General features: G+C 41.3%; 1 protein-coding gene across 1 annotated transcript in view; it reads right to left on the reverse strand.

Annotated features, from left to right (window-relative positions):
* The window catches only part of LOC140233001 (copine-3-like), a 142,902-nt gene that overhangs the window by 50,897 nt on the left and 74,761 nt on the right, over positions 1–17,244 (reverse strand). Inside the window, exon 4 of the mRNA XM_072313108.1 lies at positions 8,127–8,201. Coding sequence (XP_072169209.1) covers positions 8,127–8,201 — 75 coding nt within the window. The remainder of the gene's footprint in view (positions 1–8,126; positions 8,202–17,244) is intronic.

Genomic DNA, 17,244 nt, shown 5'->3' on the forward strand with positions numbered 1-17,244 from the left:
CAAATATTTGTGGAGTGCTCGCCGAGATCCATTGCCTTGTTTGAGTTTGAGGAGGCAGCGGCTATGTTACTAGGGGATGGGTTGCTATGAATAGATGGACAGTTCTCTTTGCCCCCCCCCCCCTTTCAGCAACCCAGTCTCTCCCATCTTACCCCTTCTCCCCCTCCCCTCCCCCCCCCCCCAACCCCTGTACCATCCACCCACACAGTATGGTTGCCATTTCTAATCAGGAAGATGAGCATCTCCCACACTGGAGTTGACAGTAACAAATCCCTCCCCGACACTAGACCTAAACGCTGGCACAACACTAGGGGGCCCCCAAAGAGCGTGTTCATACTCTTGGACGGATGTCACACGGCGACAGCTTTCACCCTTAATCCTTCCATCCCGCAGAGAATGCATCCCCCCTCCCTCCCTCCCATGTGGAATCTCGTTCTCATTGACAGTATCAATTTCTATTATCACCTTCGTCACCACTGGTACGATAATGAACTCAATAACTCGCACCACCATTCGACTGTGTAGATGCAGTATTGAGGGGTCATTAAAGCTCTCTTGGAATCAGTGTCCTTTTCAAGCTCATCTTATCATTGTTTCAAAATAGCTCTATCTGGGTTTGAAACTTGATCTCAGCATAATCTCAAATATTCCAACCATCCGCAACTACACCAGTATCATAAACACCTTGGCCAGTCATCTCACCAGCCATTATTACACTCATCACTGGACCAGCATCAATGCCATCCACGGAAGTCATTAACGTCAGAGATCGGATGGCCACAAATCACGCCTTCAGGCCATACAAAAACTTTTTAACGATCCCATGTTTAATCACGTCCTTTCAGAAATAGTGATCTAGTCGAGTCATGGTAAGTGTTTTGATTATTCCGACATCCTTCCTGCGACATTCTCGCCTCCGGACCGAGCAGAGACTTTTCTCGTGTCACGGTAAAGTCTTAAATCATGACAGATTTTAGACTAAAGGTCCTTTTTCAAGGCACAGACAGAAATCACAGCATCCATGATCCGATTATGGGTAAAAAACCCCTGTATCCGTGAATTGACTCTAAGAGCATAAATCATCTTGGTCTCCATTTTATTGAAAGCAGAGGAAAGTGACTGATAATAATAGGCCAAAAAAAAAAAGAGAAAAAAGAAGAAGATATAAATGCCAGGCAGACTCAATTTCACAGTGATTTTTCACATTGTTCAATATTCCCCCCAAAAGGACTGTGTGGAAATATTTGTGCACCAAGATGAAAAAAAAAAAAGAAGCCTTCCTATCTTCTTCCATGTGCTGTAAGTCTCAGCCGCATCCGACGAGCTTCAGAAATTCATATTTGCAGGCCTTCCGACGTGCATATTTTGCCTTGGCCGGCTGGTCCGCGGCTCAGCAAACTCGCGTCCGGCCAGAGGCACGGAGGAAAAATGTTTGCTTAGGGGTCATGTGACCCGCCGTCTCGGCCATGTTTTCGGAGCGGGTCTGCGTCACGGTGCCTTTGATTTGGTGTGAGCCGTGACGTCTGAGACTCCAGCCACCTTAAAGGCAGCCCCGCGGTTACTTGCAGGACCTAGTAGATACCTCCACAACATACTCTAAAATTTTAGTTTGTTCTGTCTTCTCTGCATCTTAATTCAGTCACTGTTCTATGTCCTGCCCTCATTGGTAAAACAAGGGCAACCAATCATGGTCCAGTTCCTGAAACCAAAGACAAACAGGAAGAACTAACAGAGAGACTTCACTGATACAGCATCTCAGATGTATCTTATGTCATTCCGCGTCTATCACCTCTGAATCCACAATGAATACAAACTAAAGAAAAATACCACAAGCAGGATACTTGAAAATTGAGAGCCCCTCCCATCTCCCCTCCCCCCCCCCCCAAAAAAAAAAAAAAAAATGATGAATAAAAAAGGACAGGATCAGATTGTATGTGTGACCCTCCTTTCTTTCTTTCAAATCATTCACAGAGTCTGGCGTATAAATGGGACCTGGCATTAAAATAATGTGTGTCACAAACCAATCATACTGCCTCCTCTGCTTTGCTAACAAATTCCTGTCATTATTTGAGAGTTTCTGGAATCTTCCTTACTATCTTACAAGAAAACAAGAGCATTCATTGTTCATGAATGTGTTTCCTTACGTTAATATGCAAATTTTCTGATGTGCCATATCTGCCATGTAACCTTGCTGTACTTTGCTACCTGCCTGGCACACATGCTGACATGCTTTTCCTTGCTGAATGGCATAGATATCTGGAAACTAATCATCAATGAATAGAGATTACTGGAAAACCAGAAATTTTTACACGCATGAAAATTTCACAAATTTTGGGAGGAGCCTAGATTCGTGAAATTAAAACGCACATGAAAGTTCTTGCTTGCACTATATGCACTGAATGTCAGTGGCAATTCACAAAAATTTCATGCCGCGAAAAAGGTTGTCGGGTCCAGTTGGTAAAAATTTCGTGATGTGAATATTTCTGATTTTACAGTGTATTATCCCCCTAGTACCTATTGAGTCATTGTGACCTTTCTGTTCATCTGAGGCACATTGCTACCCCTGAGTGGGCTCTCTAATCTATAACTAGGTCAAGTTTGGGTGGATTACTAAATGCTTTTAAAAGACTTTAGCAAGTACGTGCAAGGACACATGAGGAGAAAACTTTCTTTGTTCACGACAACCCCATGTCTCCCAACCTCACTGCTCCACTGACAATATGCTTATCACTCTCCAGCGGACGCAACCTTTAAACATGGAGGAGTCATATGGCTGTAGTACAGTGCCTTTCTTCGCTCAGCGTGCAGGATCCCAATGAAAAGCCTGGCTAGAGGCTCACCTGAATCAATGTTAGGGCAGAGGAGGAAGAAGAAGAAGAAGAAGAGGAAGAGGAGGAGGTGGTGGAAGATGGGGAAGAGAAGAAGAGGAGGAAGTGGAAGAAAAGGAGGGAAGAAGTTGAGGAAGAGGAGATGGAGGAGGTGAAGGAGGTGGAGGAGGAGGAGGTACAAGAAGGAGGAGATGGATAAGGAGGTGGAGCAAGAGAGGAGGAGGTAGAGGACGAGGAGAAAAGGTGGAGGAGAGGACGGAAGAGAATGGAAAGAGGGGGAAGATGGAGGTGGCAGTGAATAAAGAAGAAAGGGAAGATGGAGGAGGATGAGGAGGACAAGGAAGCAAGGTGGAGGAGGTGGAAGAAGAGGAAGAAGAAGAAAAGGATGTGGAAGAAAAGGGAGGAAGGAAGTAGTGCTGAGGAAGAAAAGATGTTCAGAGGAGATGAAGGAGGTAGATGAGGAGGTGGAAGAAGAAGAGAAGGAGATGGAAGATGAGGTTGGGGAAGAGGAGTAAAGGGGGAGGAGGGGGATAAAAGAGAAGGGAAAGAGGAGGGAAGATGGAGGTGGCAGTGGAGGAAGAGGAAAGCTGGAAGATAGAGGATGAGGAGGACAAGGATGAGAAGGAAGCAAAGTGTAGGAGACAGTGGAGGAAGAGCAGAAAGGAGAAGATGGAGGAAGAAAAGTTGGAGGGGGTGGAAGAAGAGCAAGAGGAGGAAGAAGAAAAGGAGGTGGAAGAAAAGGAGGTGGAAGAAAAGGAGGTGGAAGAAAAGGAGGTGGAAGAAAAGGAGGTTGAAGAAAAGGAGGGAAGTACGTAGAGTAAGAGGAGATGGAGGAGATGAAGGGGGTGGAAGAAGAGGAAGAGGAGGTGAATGAGGTGGAGGGCAGGTGGAAGAAGAGAAGGTGGAGGAAGAGGAGTGAAAGTGGAAGAGGAGGAGGAGGAGGAGGAAGGTAGACAAGGCTGAGGAGGAAGAAGAGGAGAAAGTTTAGAGGAGGAGGACGGGGAGGGAAGGTGAAGAAGGTACAGAAGGAAATGGAGGAGGAGGTGGTGAAGGAAGCTGAGGCGGGAATAAGGCGATGTTCTCATCATCTCTTGCTGACTTCTTCCTACAGCTTGATGTGATGAGGATGCATTATTCCTGCACTCCTGGGGCCCATCTGAAAACGAGTCTCATCTGGTCAAATGCAATTTGTCTGCATTTTTACTCAACAACACTTGAAGCACCTGCTCCTACAATTATTAAGGCACAACGCATGTCATCATGTCATCTACGACAACACACCAAGATCTTCACTAAGATTATCAGACTATCTCAGCCAATACTCTATTTGCTAGATTTGTGTGTCTTTTTCTTACAAACTTCAATCATACTTCCAATCCACAAGCCTGAAATACAGTAATTTTACCCCGTCTCAACTTTCAGCGAGAACGCTTGTACCTTTTGGATATCAATTTGATCATATCTGCCATAGAAGCTACCCAATTCCATTAAATATGGGTAGTGCTAACACCACTTTGCTCACATGATACAAGCTCACTGGATAGTGTTATACCTCACTGTTTCATCCTTACACTGTACTATCTGAAAGTCAAATGACTGGTCTCTGAAGAGGTTACTTGTTTGTTACGTTGGTAGTGAAGAGCGGTATCATGGATTCAGAGTGATGCCACAAAAATTCAAAACTTTTCACCGCAGACACATACAATCACCACAGTATGAACAGACAGTGTCATTCTGTTATATTTTCTTTCAAACAAGCCACAGCGACAAATCTGCCAGTGGTGCAAAGCCTGTGTAGATATAGACAGTTACCACTCACTGTCAAGGAAGAACCAACTGGGGGCTGGGGGCTGGGGGTGGGGGTGGGGGTGGATGGGATTGGCAAATGGGGGTGGGAAGCCAACATGACCGGGTTTAAAAACAAGTTATGATCGCTGTAAGAAGCATTTCAGCAAACAGGATCTGACACCGCCAAATCCTCTCTGCCAATCAGTGTCGTCAGCCTGACAGCGGTTCAGGGTGCGTTCACACTCCACACGGTACGGTTTCGGGGTCTCTTCAGGGTCATTTAAGGAAAGCAGTCGGATTACTGGGGGGGGGGGGTGTGGGAGCAAGGTGACCAAACACAGAATGATGCCCTTGAATCTCATAAACAGTGCCTGCATGGTGTGAGCATTATTCTACGAAAGATATGATGTCCCCATCAACACGTTTCGTTCCTCCAGCTCGGACAAATTTCAAGCAGCATAGCAACGGATCACTCTGACGAGACGCATCTCATGGTAATTTGAAGGCAGATATAACTTCTACAATGTATGTTAAGTATCATCCAAACACTTATCACATTTGACATCAATGTGCTTTTACATGCCTAACCCTTTCTTTCTTTGGCAATCAGCACTCAAAAAGCATGCAAAGGGTTAAGAATGTGATGGAGAGTGGATGTATGTTTCCACTTTATTTTGATGTTAAGGGGAATGTTACAGGACAGTAATTCATTATAAAATTGTACTGTAACACCAGTAACATTTGTGAATTGCCACTGGCATTCAATGCCTCGTGAAGAAAAAAAAAAGAACAACTTTCACATGCATTTTACTTAAGCTCCTCACAAAATTCACTGAAGTTTCATGCACATGAAAATTTCTGTTTTTGCAGTATAATATATATTAGATAACACACCAAAAAAAAAAAGATAAAGAAAAATGGAAATCATAATGAGTGAATCATTTAGCTTAAGATACCACAGGGAATTTTCCAGAAATTGCGGGGGCAGAAAACAGTAGATGACCCAGTAAGAGCTCACCTTCCGTCCCGTTATCTACAGAAGATGTGAACTAAGTCATGGAGTCTATTGAGTACAGTAAGGTATGAATTAAGTAATGGGGATTGTGGTAAGATATAACAAAGTCATGGAGACTTTGGTAATATCTAAAAGTATCTAGAGGTATCAATGTCCCCCTTCTGTCCTTTTTCCCATCCTAAAGGGCAAATCCAAGCCATGCTGAGCATGATTTGGATTTAAAGGGATCATATAGTATTGGTTGAGACCTAACTTCAGGCTTCTAACAAGATAACAAGAAACCTCTTATGAAATGTGAAAGAGCATGTGATTCCAAGAGGAATTCATTGTTTATTTGATGAAAATTAGTTTTGAAATGGTTGAGATATCCAAACAGAGCGATCCTAATATAACGTGGGACCCACCTTTTATTACGATTGCTTTATATTAGCAGTTTGCATGTGCCTAGTAAGATATATGATTAGGTCCCTTCATTTATTTATTTATTTTGGGGGGGGGAAGGGGGATGGGGATGCCATTAATTGGATAAGTTGCATCGATGACAGTTTGTTACTTAAAGCTATGGTCGATTCCTAAAATAGTGCCAAAATGGCTTCTATTCCTGGAGTACTGTTCCCATGAATGCATGATACCTCCAAAGCACTTTACGACAATGGTTTCTACGACGGATCCAGGAAACTCAATGGGGCCAGATCGCCCCAGGCGACGCCTCTCACGCTACCGGCATAGAGAATATTGACTTACACGCTGCCGCTCATTTACTCCAGGTTCTCTCCGAATCGCACGAAATTGGGCCAAGTCACACTTGTTCCGATCATGTTTCTCCGTCTCGCGTGCTTCAACAGATCCTCATTACGGCCAACTGGGAGGACATCCCACACCAAATGTGTGTTCATTCATTTTGCCCCCTCACTTCTTTTTTTTTTTTAAAAACCCATCTCTCTATTGCAGTCTTGACCACATCGCCACCATCCCAACCCCATCACTGACTGCTCTACCTCCTCAAAGGATTTTTCCCCATATCTCTGAGCTATGGCTCATCATTCTTTGGGAAAACATGATGATTGTCATATATGGACACCCAGTAAATGAGGATTATCCAATTAGACGGCAGGTTTTCACAGAAATTGGTGGAAACAGGCAAATCATTTAAATGCGTCTGATTTCACATCACATACATTTTCATTTAAGGCAAAACAGGAGAGAGATAATTGGACATTGGGAAGAGAGAGATAGAGACTCAAAACAGATAGTGGTATTGATATACAGAAAGAGTACACAAAGAGCACTTATAAGCTTTATTACCCCTCATCATGACTAAACAGCCAATCAATTTCTACATGATTATGATTATTGGATATTCTCTGTTTCCATGAAAACTAAACACAGATCATCAAATGAATTCTGATTCATTGATACATTTTTTTTTCCTTGTTGCATTTACCTCAAGAGTGTATATTGCCACTGTACTTCCATGTACCCCCAAGGAGTGCAGTTTGGTTGGGTGGATGCAAAAACTGATTCACACTCACCAATCGAGGTCTCCACAGTCACAGACTGAACACATCTGTACGTTTACCAAATCACAATCATCGAATGATCGGGATTCCTCGCACAGTACGGGGGGAGGAATTCTTCACTCAACAACTTTATCTCTTCCGATGCACGGAGCAGCGCACACAAGATCACATGCGGGGGATTGCAGCCATTAGATAAGCACAGGACATTGGTAAGTTCACATACTTCCCCTCCCATTAGTCTGCATTTCAGGACATGCACAAGAATAAGTCATGCCTGTTAAGCTTCCTACATGTGAAGGGGTTTACAGTGCAGACAAAATTATATGGCAATACAGTCTTGAGTGTTGTCTAAGCCCTCTTGCCGTGACTTGGCACTTCATCCCTCAGTTACCGGTGACATTGCAAGCACAAACAGTAACATATTCACCACCTGCACTCCCTGGGGCACGTTGCTAACCCAAGGATTCAAAACAACCATTACTATACACAGTAAAATCTACTAACATGCTTACGGGTATATGGGACTAACACTGACACACAACCATTTTTTTTTTCTCAGATTTTTTTTTTTTTTTTGTATATCATAAATGATCCTTTTGTGACCATCAAACAAAGTCTTCGCATTGGTTATTTCACGGCCAATCTCTCTCAAACACTCAAAACTTGAGGTCAGATTTAATGAATGGGCCCTACAATATCAAGACGAAGCTCAAGTTTTGGCAGTACCTACGTTGTAAAACCTGCGAGTGTACATCAAAGACTGAAAAGCCCTTTGGTTATTTACGGTGAATTGGAAAACATGTCACACAGTATTCAAAATTTCTTTCTAAAATAATAAATTTCGTGACACCATTCATAAATGACACTAGGCAAAGTACACTGTAAGCATGTGTCTAAGATTTTTAAAGGCATACCAAGAATGAATGGGGCTGACTGAGTATGGAAAAATATGCATACAATGGCAAGTTTACTTACGATGATCATTCCCTTTCCAGCTGGCTTGCCGTTTTTCATGTGTAGGCTCCTCTCCGTCTTCTTTCCAGATACGACCTATTGAAGCAAGAGACAATATTGAAGCAAAGACAATAATGCAAATATATCAATTAAATTTCTCTTAAAACAATTCTGAATTCAAAGCAACAAGGATTATAAAGACAGAGCCAATTTGAATATAAAGAAATTTATGAGCATTACTGTGTTAAACACAGGCATGATTTTCACCCTCATGTCTCAAAAATTTAGTCCCTTGAGTGACATAATTTAAAGGATAAAATTTTCAAACAGGCACAGGATACGATTCATCTGCTTTTGGCACCACTGATCTCACACATGGCAAAGACCTTAACCCGTTGAGGACGAGTTCCGAGTATACTCGGGCAGGTGTCTATGGGTTAATGACTGATCATATCATGTGAGCCATGCTCTGACGGGCCAGGTAAGCCTTTGCTAGTTTGTAAAAGACCTGAACTTCTCAAGACTATCTTGATTGCTCATATCAAAACTATATGCCAGAATGTTTTGTTTGTTTGTTTCATTTCCATCTGAGAAGATGGCTGGATAGCCTATATTCAGCTGCAATAGCTGGTCTTCCATGGGGTCCAGTTGGATGCATGAGGTGGGACCACTTCACCAGGTTTTTTAACACCCTGCACTTTGCGATGAATAAATGAAGTGGGATCTTTTACGAGCATGAGTTTTGACTCTCTCACACACAGGACCTCCATTTTATGTCCTAACTGAGGGACATGCAGAGTGTTTTGCCCCTTACTAGAGGGGACGGTATGATACACACAACACTGCTCAGTGGGACTCTGGAATTCAATCGTGGTCCTTTGGATCGTGAGGCACACGCGCTACTGACCGAGCTACTATATACACCATATATTTCACGAGTCTAAATTTTTGCATATCAGGAACTCCTGACAATTTCGCGAGTGGTTAAATTCGCGATCGTGGAGTCCTGCGCTGAAAGGAGAAATGTAGACGTGCACAGAGTCAATATTTTCGCGTGTTTATAATTTCGCGAATAGCATCCGACTCGCGAAATTCGCGAAAATAAAAACCTCGCGAAATATTAGGTGCATACAGTAACTCACCGCCCTTCACTTCTATACAACAACAGCAAAAGCTTTCCTTGAATCACCTCTTGTCATTGTACTTTAAGACAATGAATGGTAAGCATGTCATGTCAAAGTTGTGTCGTAAGCAGGGTAGTAGCCTTCTTAGGGCCAGCCAGTCCAGTTTCACCCAAAGTTTGTCCACACATAGACTACATACATGTAATTTAACGAATCAAATTTCAACATCATATTTTCACATCAAAAAACACACTTTAGTTTATGCTCCTCAAAAGATGCAAGCCTGCAAATTCTTCTTTAGCATGCCGTGACTATCATTCTGACCCTCGACAGAACAATGTGACACATCTATCTCACTAATCATCACAGCAGAGAGAGTAGTAGCCTCCTATGCTGAGCCTACGAAGGTCAAATTAAATTTCTCTGTAAACTGTCAAAACATGCTCTCAACAGACACCGTTGGGTTTAACCCTTTGTGCGCTTTGAGTGCCGATTGGCACAGACAACCCCATAGCATTGTAAACACTGTCCAAAGTGCATGGCGCTGTAAGGGTTTAGGGTGAGATAGGACGCTGAATGATTATCCTTCCATTTTCTTTGAAAACTTTGAGTTATGTGTGTGTGTGTGTGCATGTGTGTGTGTGTGTGTGTGTGTGTTTGTATGTGCTGCCTTGTCATAAAAAAAGGGTCTTTTTCATCCGCTGCATAAAACTTAAACCACGTGGACATTCTTGTGACATATCTTTGATGTGCACTCTCATTTTGGGTGACAAAAAGTTAATGTCCAATCATCCCTCTAGCTACTACAGCTTCGGCCATTTGTACTTCCATGCACTCCATTACCATCATCATTCATGTCAAGGCAAAGAGTGCACAATGACATCCATGTTTGTAACATTTGCGACCCATCATGTGAGGAAGGGGGGGGGTTGGTTAACTATCGATCCATCAAACATTCCAATGGAGGACTCAATACTAGATTGAGTTTCTGAGAAAGGACCCCTGGCAAAAACCCTCCCTGGTCTGCCATTCTTCATAATGGGTGGGTCCCTAGACGGGAAGGTCCAGTTTATGTGGCATTCAAACTACAAAGCGTGCATCACCCCCCCCCCTCCCAGATCCCGCGATTCTTCGTCCGAGGCACCCTCCTCGGACGTAATTGCTCGGGCCTGCGTCAGTTGCAATGCCGCCGTCTCGCAATGTTTACTGATCCAAATGATGCATAAATGTCATTTTCTACGCCGCAGAGCGTGCAAAGTTCTGGGCCACTCTCGGGCTGATTCGGCCAATCAACTCGGCCAATTTGTCAAGCCAGCGAGTCACCTGTTCTGCAAAAAAAAAAATAAAAAAATTCCTACTTTTGTCTGACCCAGCTTCAACCCATGTGTAACTCAGCCTTGGCTTATTTCAGCTCAGACTGCATAGTTCTACTTTTCATGGCTCTACGCAGAAACTATGCTTAACCCTTTCTTGGCTTATAGTGACCAGTTTTAGCTATCTATTGTGACCTCACACAGGGTCTTCCCTTGAGAGATTAAATATCAATTATATTAATAATTATTATGATGATTATCATTATTATCATCATTATCATTATTATTATCATTACCATTATTATCACCATTATCATCATCATCACCATCTTCATCTTCATTATCATCATCTAATTACTATCCCATTTGCAGGGAACAATACAAGTGAATAATAAAAACAAACAAACAAACAAACAAAACAAGCATAATATAAGAGTGTAAAAACAAAAACAAAAACAAAAACAAAACAGACTTCCCTTAATGTGCTTCCCTGAGTTGCCAGGCTGGAAAAAAGCAATCAGAAATTACTATGGCCCTCAGGCCTTTCCAGCCAACTTAAGAAGCACATCAGGGAATAGCTAAAACATACAAAAAGAGACAGCTCAAATGGGGGAGGGGGTATCTGTTATGAGCCCTTCACCATTTGTGAGGGATAATGGGAAACTTGTCTGTAATTGGTTGCAGCAAAGTGGCACGGCAATGGCTGATGAATTACTTCACTAACCCTAGCATCTGGGCTGGCACTTTTGATTTATAATGAGCAAAAACAAGAGTGCATATTACACTACACATTTCCCTGGGAATCACAAATATGTCCATTACAATTTTGTACTGATAACTGCATTTAGTTGTTTCTAGTGTGTACTGCTGTCATGCCTATAGATATTCCCCCCCCCCCCCCCACCATCACAATTTTGTGATGGTGGGGGGGGGGGGGTTCGACACAAGCCATCTTCATGTTTTTCAAGCCCGTCTTTTCTACAGCTAATAATAAAGTTAATATAATGCATAACACCTGGCTAGATGCTATTATTAAAGGGCCAGCTTTATGAGCAGCACAAGTATCATGATTTGTTTTTTGTTTTTTTGCAGTCTTTTTGAAAAGGGGATATGGTTAGATAGGAAATATAAAAACAGAATAAGCAAAGAAGTCATGCACCTTTGACTTGCTGCCAAAAAATTACAGTTCATAATAATATAATAATACCAGCATATATTTGGACTCTAATACTTCTTATTTTTTGTCATAAAATGAACCTTTGCAAGCCCTTTTGTGTATCATCAGCACATTTACCTTAAACATAAAAAGCATCCATTTTCTTTTCTCTCACGACAGACTCAACAAATATCGCCATCAATGCCATTAAAAGCTAAACATACACACACACACACACACACACACAAACACACAAAATAAATTGCTTCACTAAGTTGAGGCTACAACTATTACTTCTACCTTTAATGACACATGTATGTAATTTGTCATCACTATGCACTATATCCTCTTTTTTTCTTTAGTGTTCAACATTGATCTTCATGGCATATCTTTACATAGTTGCTGAATCCGTAATTAGTTCCTTTACATTAGTGGACTTTAATCATCACTTTATGAGCAGAAAGGTGGCACAATGAGCAATGGAGCAAGAAGCAGAAGGCCCACAGAACACGGGCACCCAATTTAGCTCGCTCAGACCGAAATTACCGGACATCTGGTTGTAAACAAATGTTCCACACCTCCAACAGAGCATGCAACGTGAGATTAGCTTGTGTCCATTTATAGACATCGTCAGCGAAAAAAACTTTAAAAAGAAAGACTATTCAAGACACTGGGGTTTGGTTTATCTCATAGGAATGCCAAAAAGATATATGCACTTTAATTTCAAACCCTCATTAAGAGAATGGTATTTATTGATGAATGCACATTTATGAGTTCATTGAAGTAGCTTTAGAACAGGCAAGCATGCAGTACTGTAAAACACAATATTTTCGTGGCATGAAATCAACCTTTTCCACGGCATGAAATTATCGCGAGTTGCTTCTAGCATTCAATTCATATAGTGTAGACAAGAACTTTCGCATGCATTTCAATTTCGCAAATCTTGGCTCTCGCAAAATTCATGAAATTAAAATGCATGCGAACATTCCTCATTTTACAGTATATGAGAATAGCTCCCCTTTAAATGGCAATTTCCCCCCACCTTCAAGCCTGTTTTAATCTAATGTGATATTATGAAACAGAGTGATGGATGACTCATTACAAATTAGGGAAGAAAAAAAATTAAAGTTTTTTTTTGTTTGTTTTTTTTTTGTGGGGGTCAATAAACTACAGACTTAAAAGTTTCAAATATATGGTAACAAAACAGTGAGACTGGTTTGCAATCACTGGTGGGATTCAATTCTTTCCGTGGCAGGGACTTCGGACAAAATGTGCAATACTACAGAATTTTCTCTGCCATTCAGTTCCCAAGGTACAGTAACGGCTAACCCTTTCTGTGCCATGCACTTTGGACAGTGTGTACAACCCTATGGGGTTTTCTGTGCAGATCAGCACTCAAAGCACACAAAGCGTTGAATGTGGTGATGCCGTTGTCTTGTCGCCTGTATCTCCCACTAACCTGCAATCAAGTCCTCACTAAAACGTCCTCACTTTGAAATGCATTCAAGACGTAAAAAATTATGTATCTTTCCCATCAAGTTATTGCCACGTCGCAATAACAAAGAATGATGATTCTAACAGATGCAGGGTTATAGCTGCTAAAATTGTCTTCAAAAAAGAAGAAGAAGAAGAAAAAACAAATCATAATGCTTTCGTGTACAAATCAGTGTGATACTTGTGAGGCGATGACATCATCACATCACAATTGTGCACCAAATTGCGTCATCCAATCAATCTGTATTTTGAGAGAGCTATCTTGGTCACAGGAACACGACGTCTCTTACGTACCTGCTCAACTGCTTTTGTCTATTAATGACAACAGAATTGTTTCTACTTCATCTTGAGGGATCATTTCTCTGCCACAATTTTCTTCCATGGCACCCAAAGTTCAATGCCCTCACGCACACACACACACACACACACACACACACACACACAATCAGCAAAAACAATACTTCTAGTTTGTCGGTTCACCAGACAACCAAACTATTCCACACACAAGTACCATGACAGTACCATGACTAAACTACTGTCTTTTTGAAGTATATCTACAACGCCAAAATTATGACATATTACCCATTATTAGAACAGAAGCAACTCCCTTCTGTTGATTCTTTATTTCAGCCAAACAATCACATGACTGATTTTGTTTCTCTAATTCTAAAGACATGTGTGCTTTGAGAGTTTTGGGTGAACTCCTTTCCTTTCTAGTTCATCCTCTAGATTTGCATTGCTACTCGCAAACATGTATTACACTCACTATCTGAACAACATGCAGAAGAAGTTTTAAAGGAAAAGTCATCATGAAAAGAGACATCTCACTTTGGTTCAAGGAAAGCAGAGACAAAAGCTACTTGTAAAATCCAGTCCATGTTCCAGTGAAGTCAGAAACAACTCGGCAGCACCATGACAACCTAAATATCATGATTTCAACGATAAGTGTCCTATGGGCAAAATTTATATCCTCTGATGGAACTCTTGACTGGTTTTGCGCATAAAGTGTCATTTCTCGATGATTTGCTTCATTCCATCCTTTTCTCTTCTTGATTCTGTTCCTTCATCATCCAATACAGCCAGGGCAGAATAGACAAGCACAAAAAGGGGGGCGCTGTGGCATAGTGGATAAGACTCCCGACTCCCAATCGGAGGACCTAAGTTCAATAAGCCAGTTCGGAGTTAGCTCATGGGCACATTGGTACGAATGACCTTTCTTTTTTCTCAGTTGCTTAGGGGCACTTCACTCGTTTTCAGAGCGACATAATGCATAAGCTTTACGTAACAATTTATGGGATTCATCAATCCCGTTCAAACAAAGAATAAACTTGCGTAGACCAGATGAGCAGAATTATCTGTCAATTCACACTTGAGAAAGCATCCATTTCATTATTTTGCATTGGCTGTACCGGTATTGACAATCTCTTTCTATTGATATTGCCAAATACCACTTTTGCTGACAGGTGGATGTGCTGGCAAGCGGCATTTATAAGAATTATATGAATAATCATTACATGACAGATGCTTATCCCAGTAAATTTAAAAACCAACATGCCTGTTGGTCCAAATGACCTTCTTTCTGCTCATGCGCAAAGTGGAATTCCGAACTGGCTTATTCCCACCCAGTGCTTACATCCCTGTCAAGATGTTTTTACCCACAATGTCCCTCTTGACCCAGGTGTATAAATGGGTACCTGGCAACGCTAGGGTAATAATTGCAGGGCCCCCTGGTAGAGCAGTGGCAACAATGAAGAGGCTACCCTGGATAAAGAAGACCTTATCATTATTATCATTACTGTTAAAAAACTAGCCATAATCAAAGCACGCACACTACAGTAATCGCGAAATGAGTAGTGGCAATTTATGATAAAATCTTGCAAGGAGGTAAAGGATGATGCTGGGACCTTGGCATGCTGCCATCTAATGCGTCATTCTGTTATCCAATAACAGGTTCGGAAGGCAAGCGTCAGAAGCCTTCCAGTTGATTCCAGCTGGTGTCCTTGCGTGTATGAAGGTTTGTAAAGGATGTATGGTAGTGTCAAAAATTCCAGAGAGGTATAATATTGTGAGACAGGTAGAGAGGGAGACCCTCGTGGTTAAGTTTGCACTTTATTAGTGGTTCACGGGGAATGTAAAGAGATGCCTAACTTTTCTAGAGACATCAGAGCATTTAAAAGGGTGCATATGTTTGAACAGAAATGTACCAAAATGTGCAAGAAGTGTTTTGTCATAATTTTTCGAAATGATGTAATACACATGAAATACACATCACACATGGCTCTATAAAGCCAGAGGAGCAAAATTATGCTCAAACAGATTATACAGGCAGACAGACAGACAAACAGACACGCACACACACACACACACACACACACACAAATGTTCCACAAGCAAGTGTCCATACATTTTTTTTTTTTTGTACAAAGTAATAAGAGAGGTAAACAAACAGGAGAAAATTCACGACATATAAGTTTGGAGTTCCTCTGACAGTTGCCGTTATTCAAACGACCATGCCTAGAGAACAGCCAGCCCAGCTGCATGGAGGAGATCTGCAGATGGAGGTATGGAGTTAAAGGCACCACTACCAGTGTTTCTAGTTTGAAAAACAAAACAAAACAGAAAAAAAAAATGCTGGGCAGTGTTTCATGTAACTTGTCAGTCACTGACAAGTGTTTTAATCAACTGAAATCCTTGCCTCTGATTGGCTGAGAGCAAATTTGTCGGTGAAAATCACTGACAAAACGCTTGATGAAATGCTCCCCTGAGCTGTATGGTTCTACATCCTACCAGACAATCTGATATTGTGTAAATATGAAGCTATGAGGAAAATCTACATTGAAAATAAATAATAACACTTGAAAAGAGCAGAAAAGTTTGAGTGGTTGGATTTATTGCACTTCAATATTTTCTCTCAACAGTAGTGGTGGAGTAAACCATTTGGTAGGCACATTGTTTGGATGGTGAGATCTGTTTGTCGTTTATTAATGGTGCGGCATGATTCCAGGAATTTTGCTTTTCTATGCTCATTTTGAAAATTTCATAAAGAGAACCAATTCAGTGTTAACCAGTGTCTTTTTTTATAATAAAATTCATGTGTCCCATTTGCAACCCTGAAAATCAGATTCCTTTCATAAGCCGGCATATTATAGAGGTATGTAATTTAGACCTTTCCTCAGAATGTTAAACTGGAAACTCTCTTTATGATGGAGGGATTAACAATACATTGTACTACAGATTTCCAGCGAATTTATTCAGACTCCTCAAAAATTCAAACCGTAACTTGGGTACAAAAGGGAAGCATGTATGCTTGAGTGACATGGGGTTTAATTGTTCATAACTTTTTGGCAAAGCTCTTTGGTGTATTACCGTAAGATTTCATGCATTATGTTTTAGAGACATTTTTCACCCATGCAAAATTTTGTGACATTTGGAAAAAGAGATATACTTTTTTCCCCCCTTTTTTTTTTTTTTTTAGGGGGGGGGGGTTCTCCAAACATTAGCATTATTTGTCAAACCGTGATATCAAAGGGATGGCACAATATTTGTTGAGGTGAGGATTCAGCGTGAACTTTTTGTGAGATACTTAGAAACCACTTTATGAAATGTTAAAGAGCTTACAATTCCAAGAGGACTTCAAAGTTTATTTGATGAAAATTGGTTTTGAAATGGTCGAGATATCCAAAAACAAAGTAAAACAAAGATGGGAAAGCAATCTTAATAAAAGGTGGGTCCCACCTTTTATTAGGATTGCTTTGTTTTGGATATCTCAGTCATTTCAAACCAATTTTCATCAAATAAACTTTGAATTCCTCTTATAGAATTATAAGCTCTTCCATATTCCATAAGAGGTTTCTCATTATCTGAAAAATCATCATCAAAAAAAAAACGTTGGAAACCTGAAGCCCCATCTCAAATGAAATTGGGCATGCCTTAAAAGAGGTTTGTGAGGTGAGAGATACTGAAGAGGAAGAGGGGAGGGGGAAAGTGATATGGATGGATGAGTGTGTCAAACGGCGGGGTGTTGTGATGAGGAAACCACCCCATCGGTGGTG

The sequence above is a fragment of the Diadema setosum genome, chromosome 9, assembly GCF_964275005.1.
Source record: "Diadema setosum chromosome 9, eeDiaSeto1, whole genome shotgun sequence".
NCBI classification, from domain to species: Eukaryota; Metazoa; Echinodermata; class Echinoidea; order Diadematoida; family Diadematidae; genus Diadema; species Diadema setosum.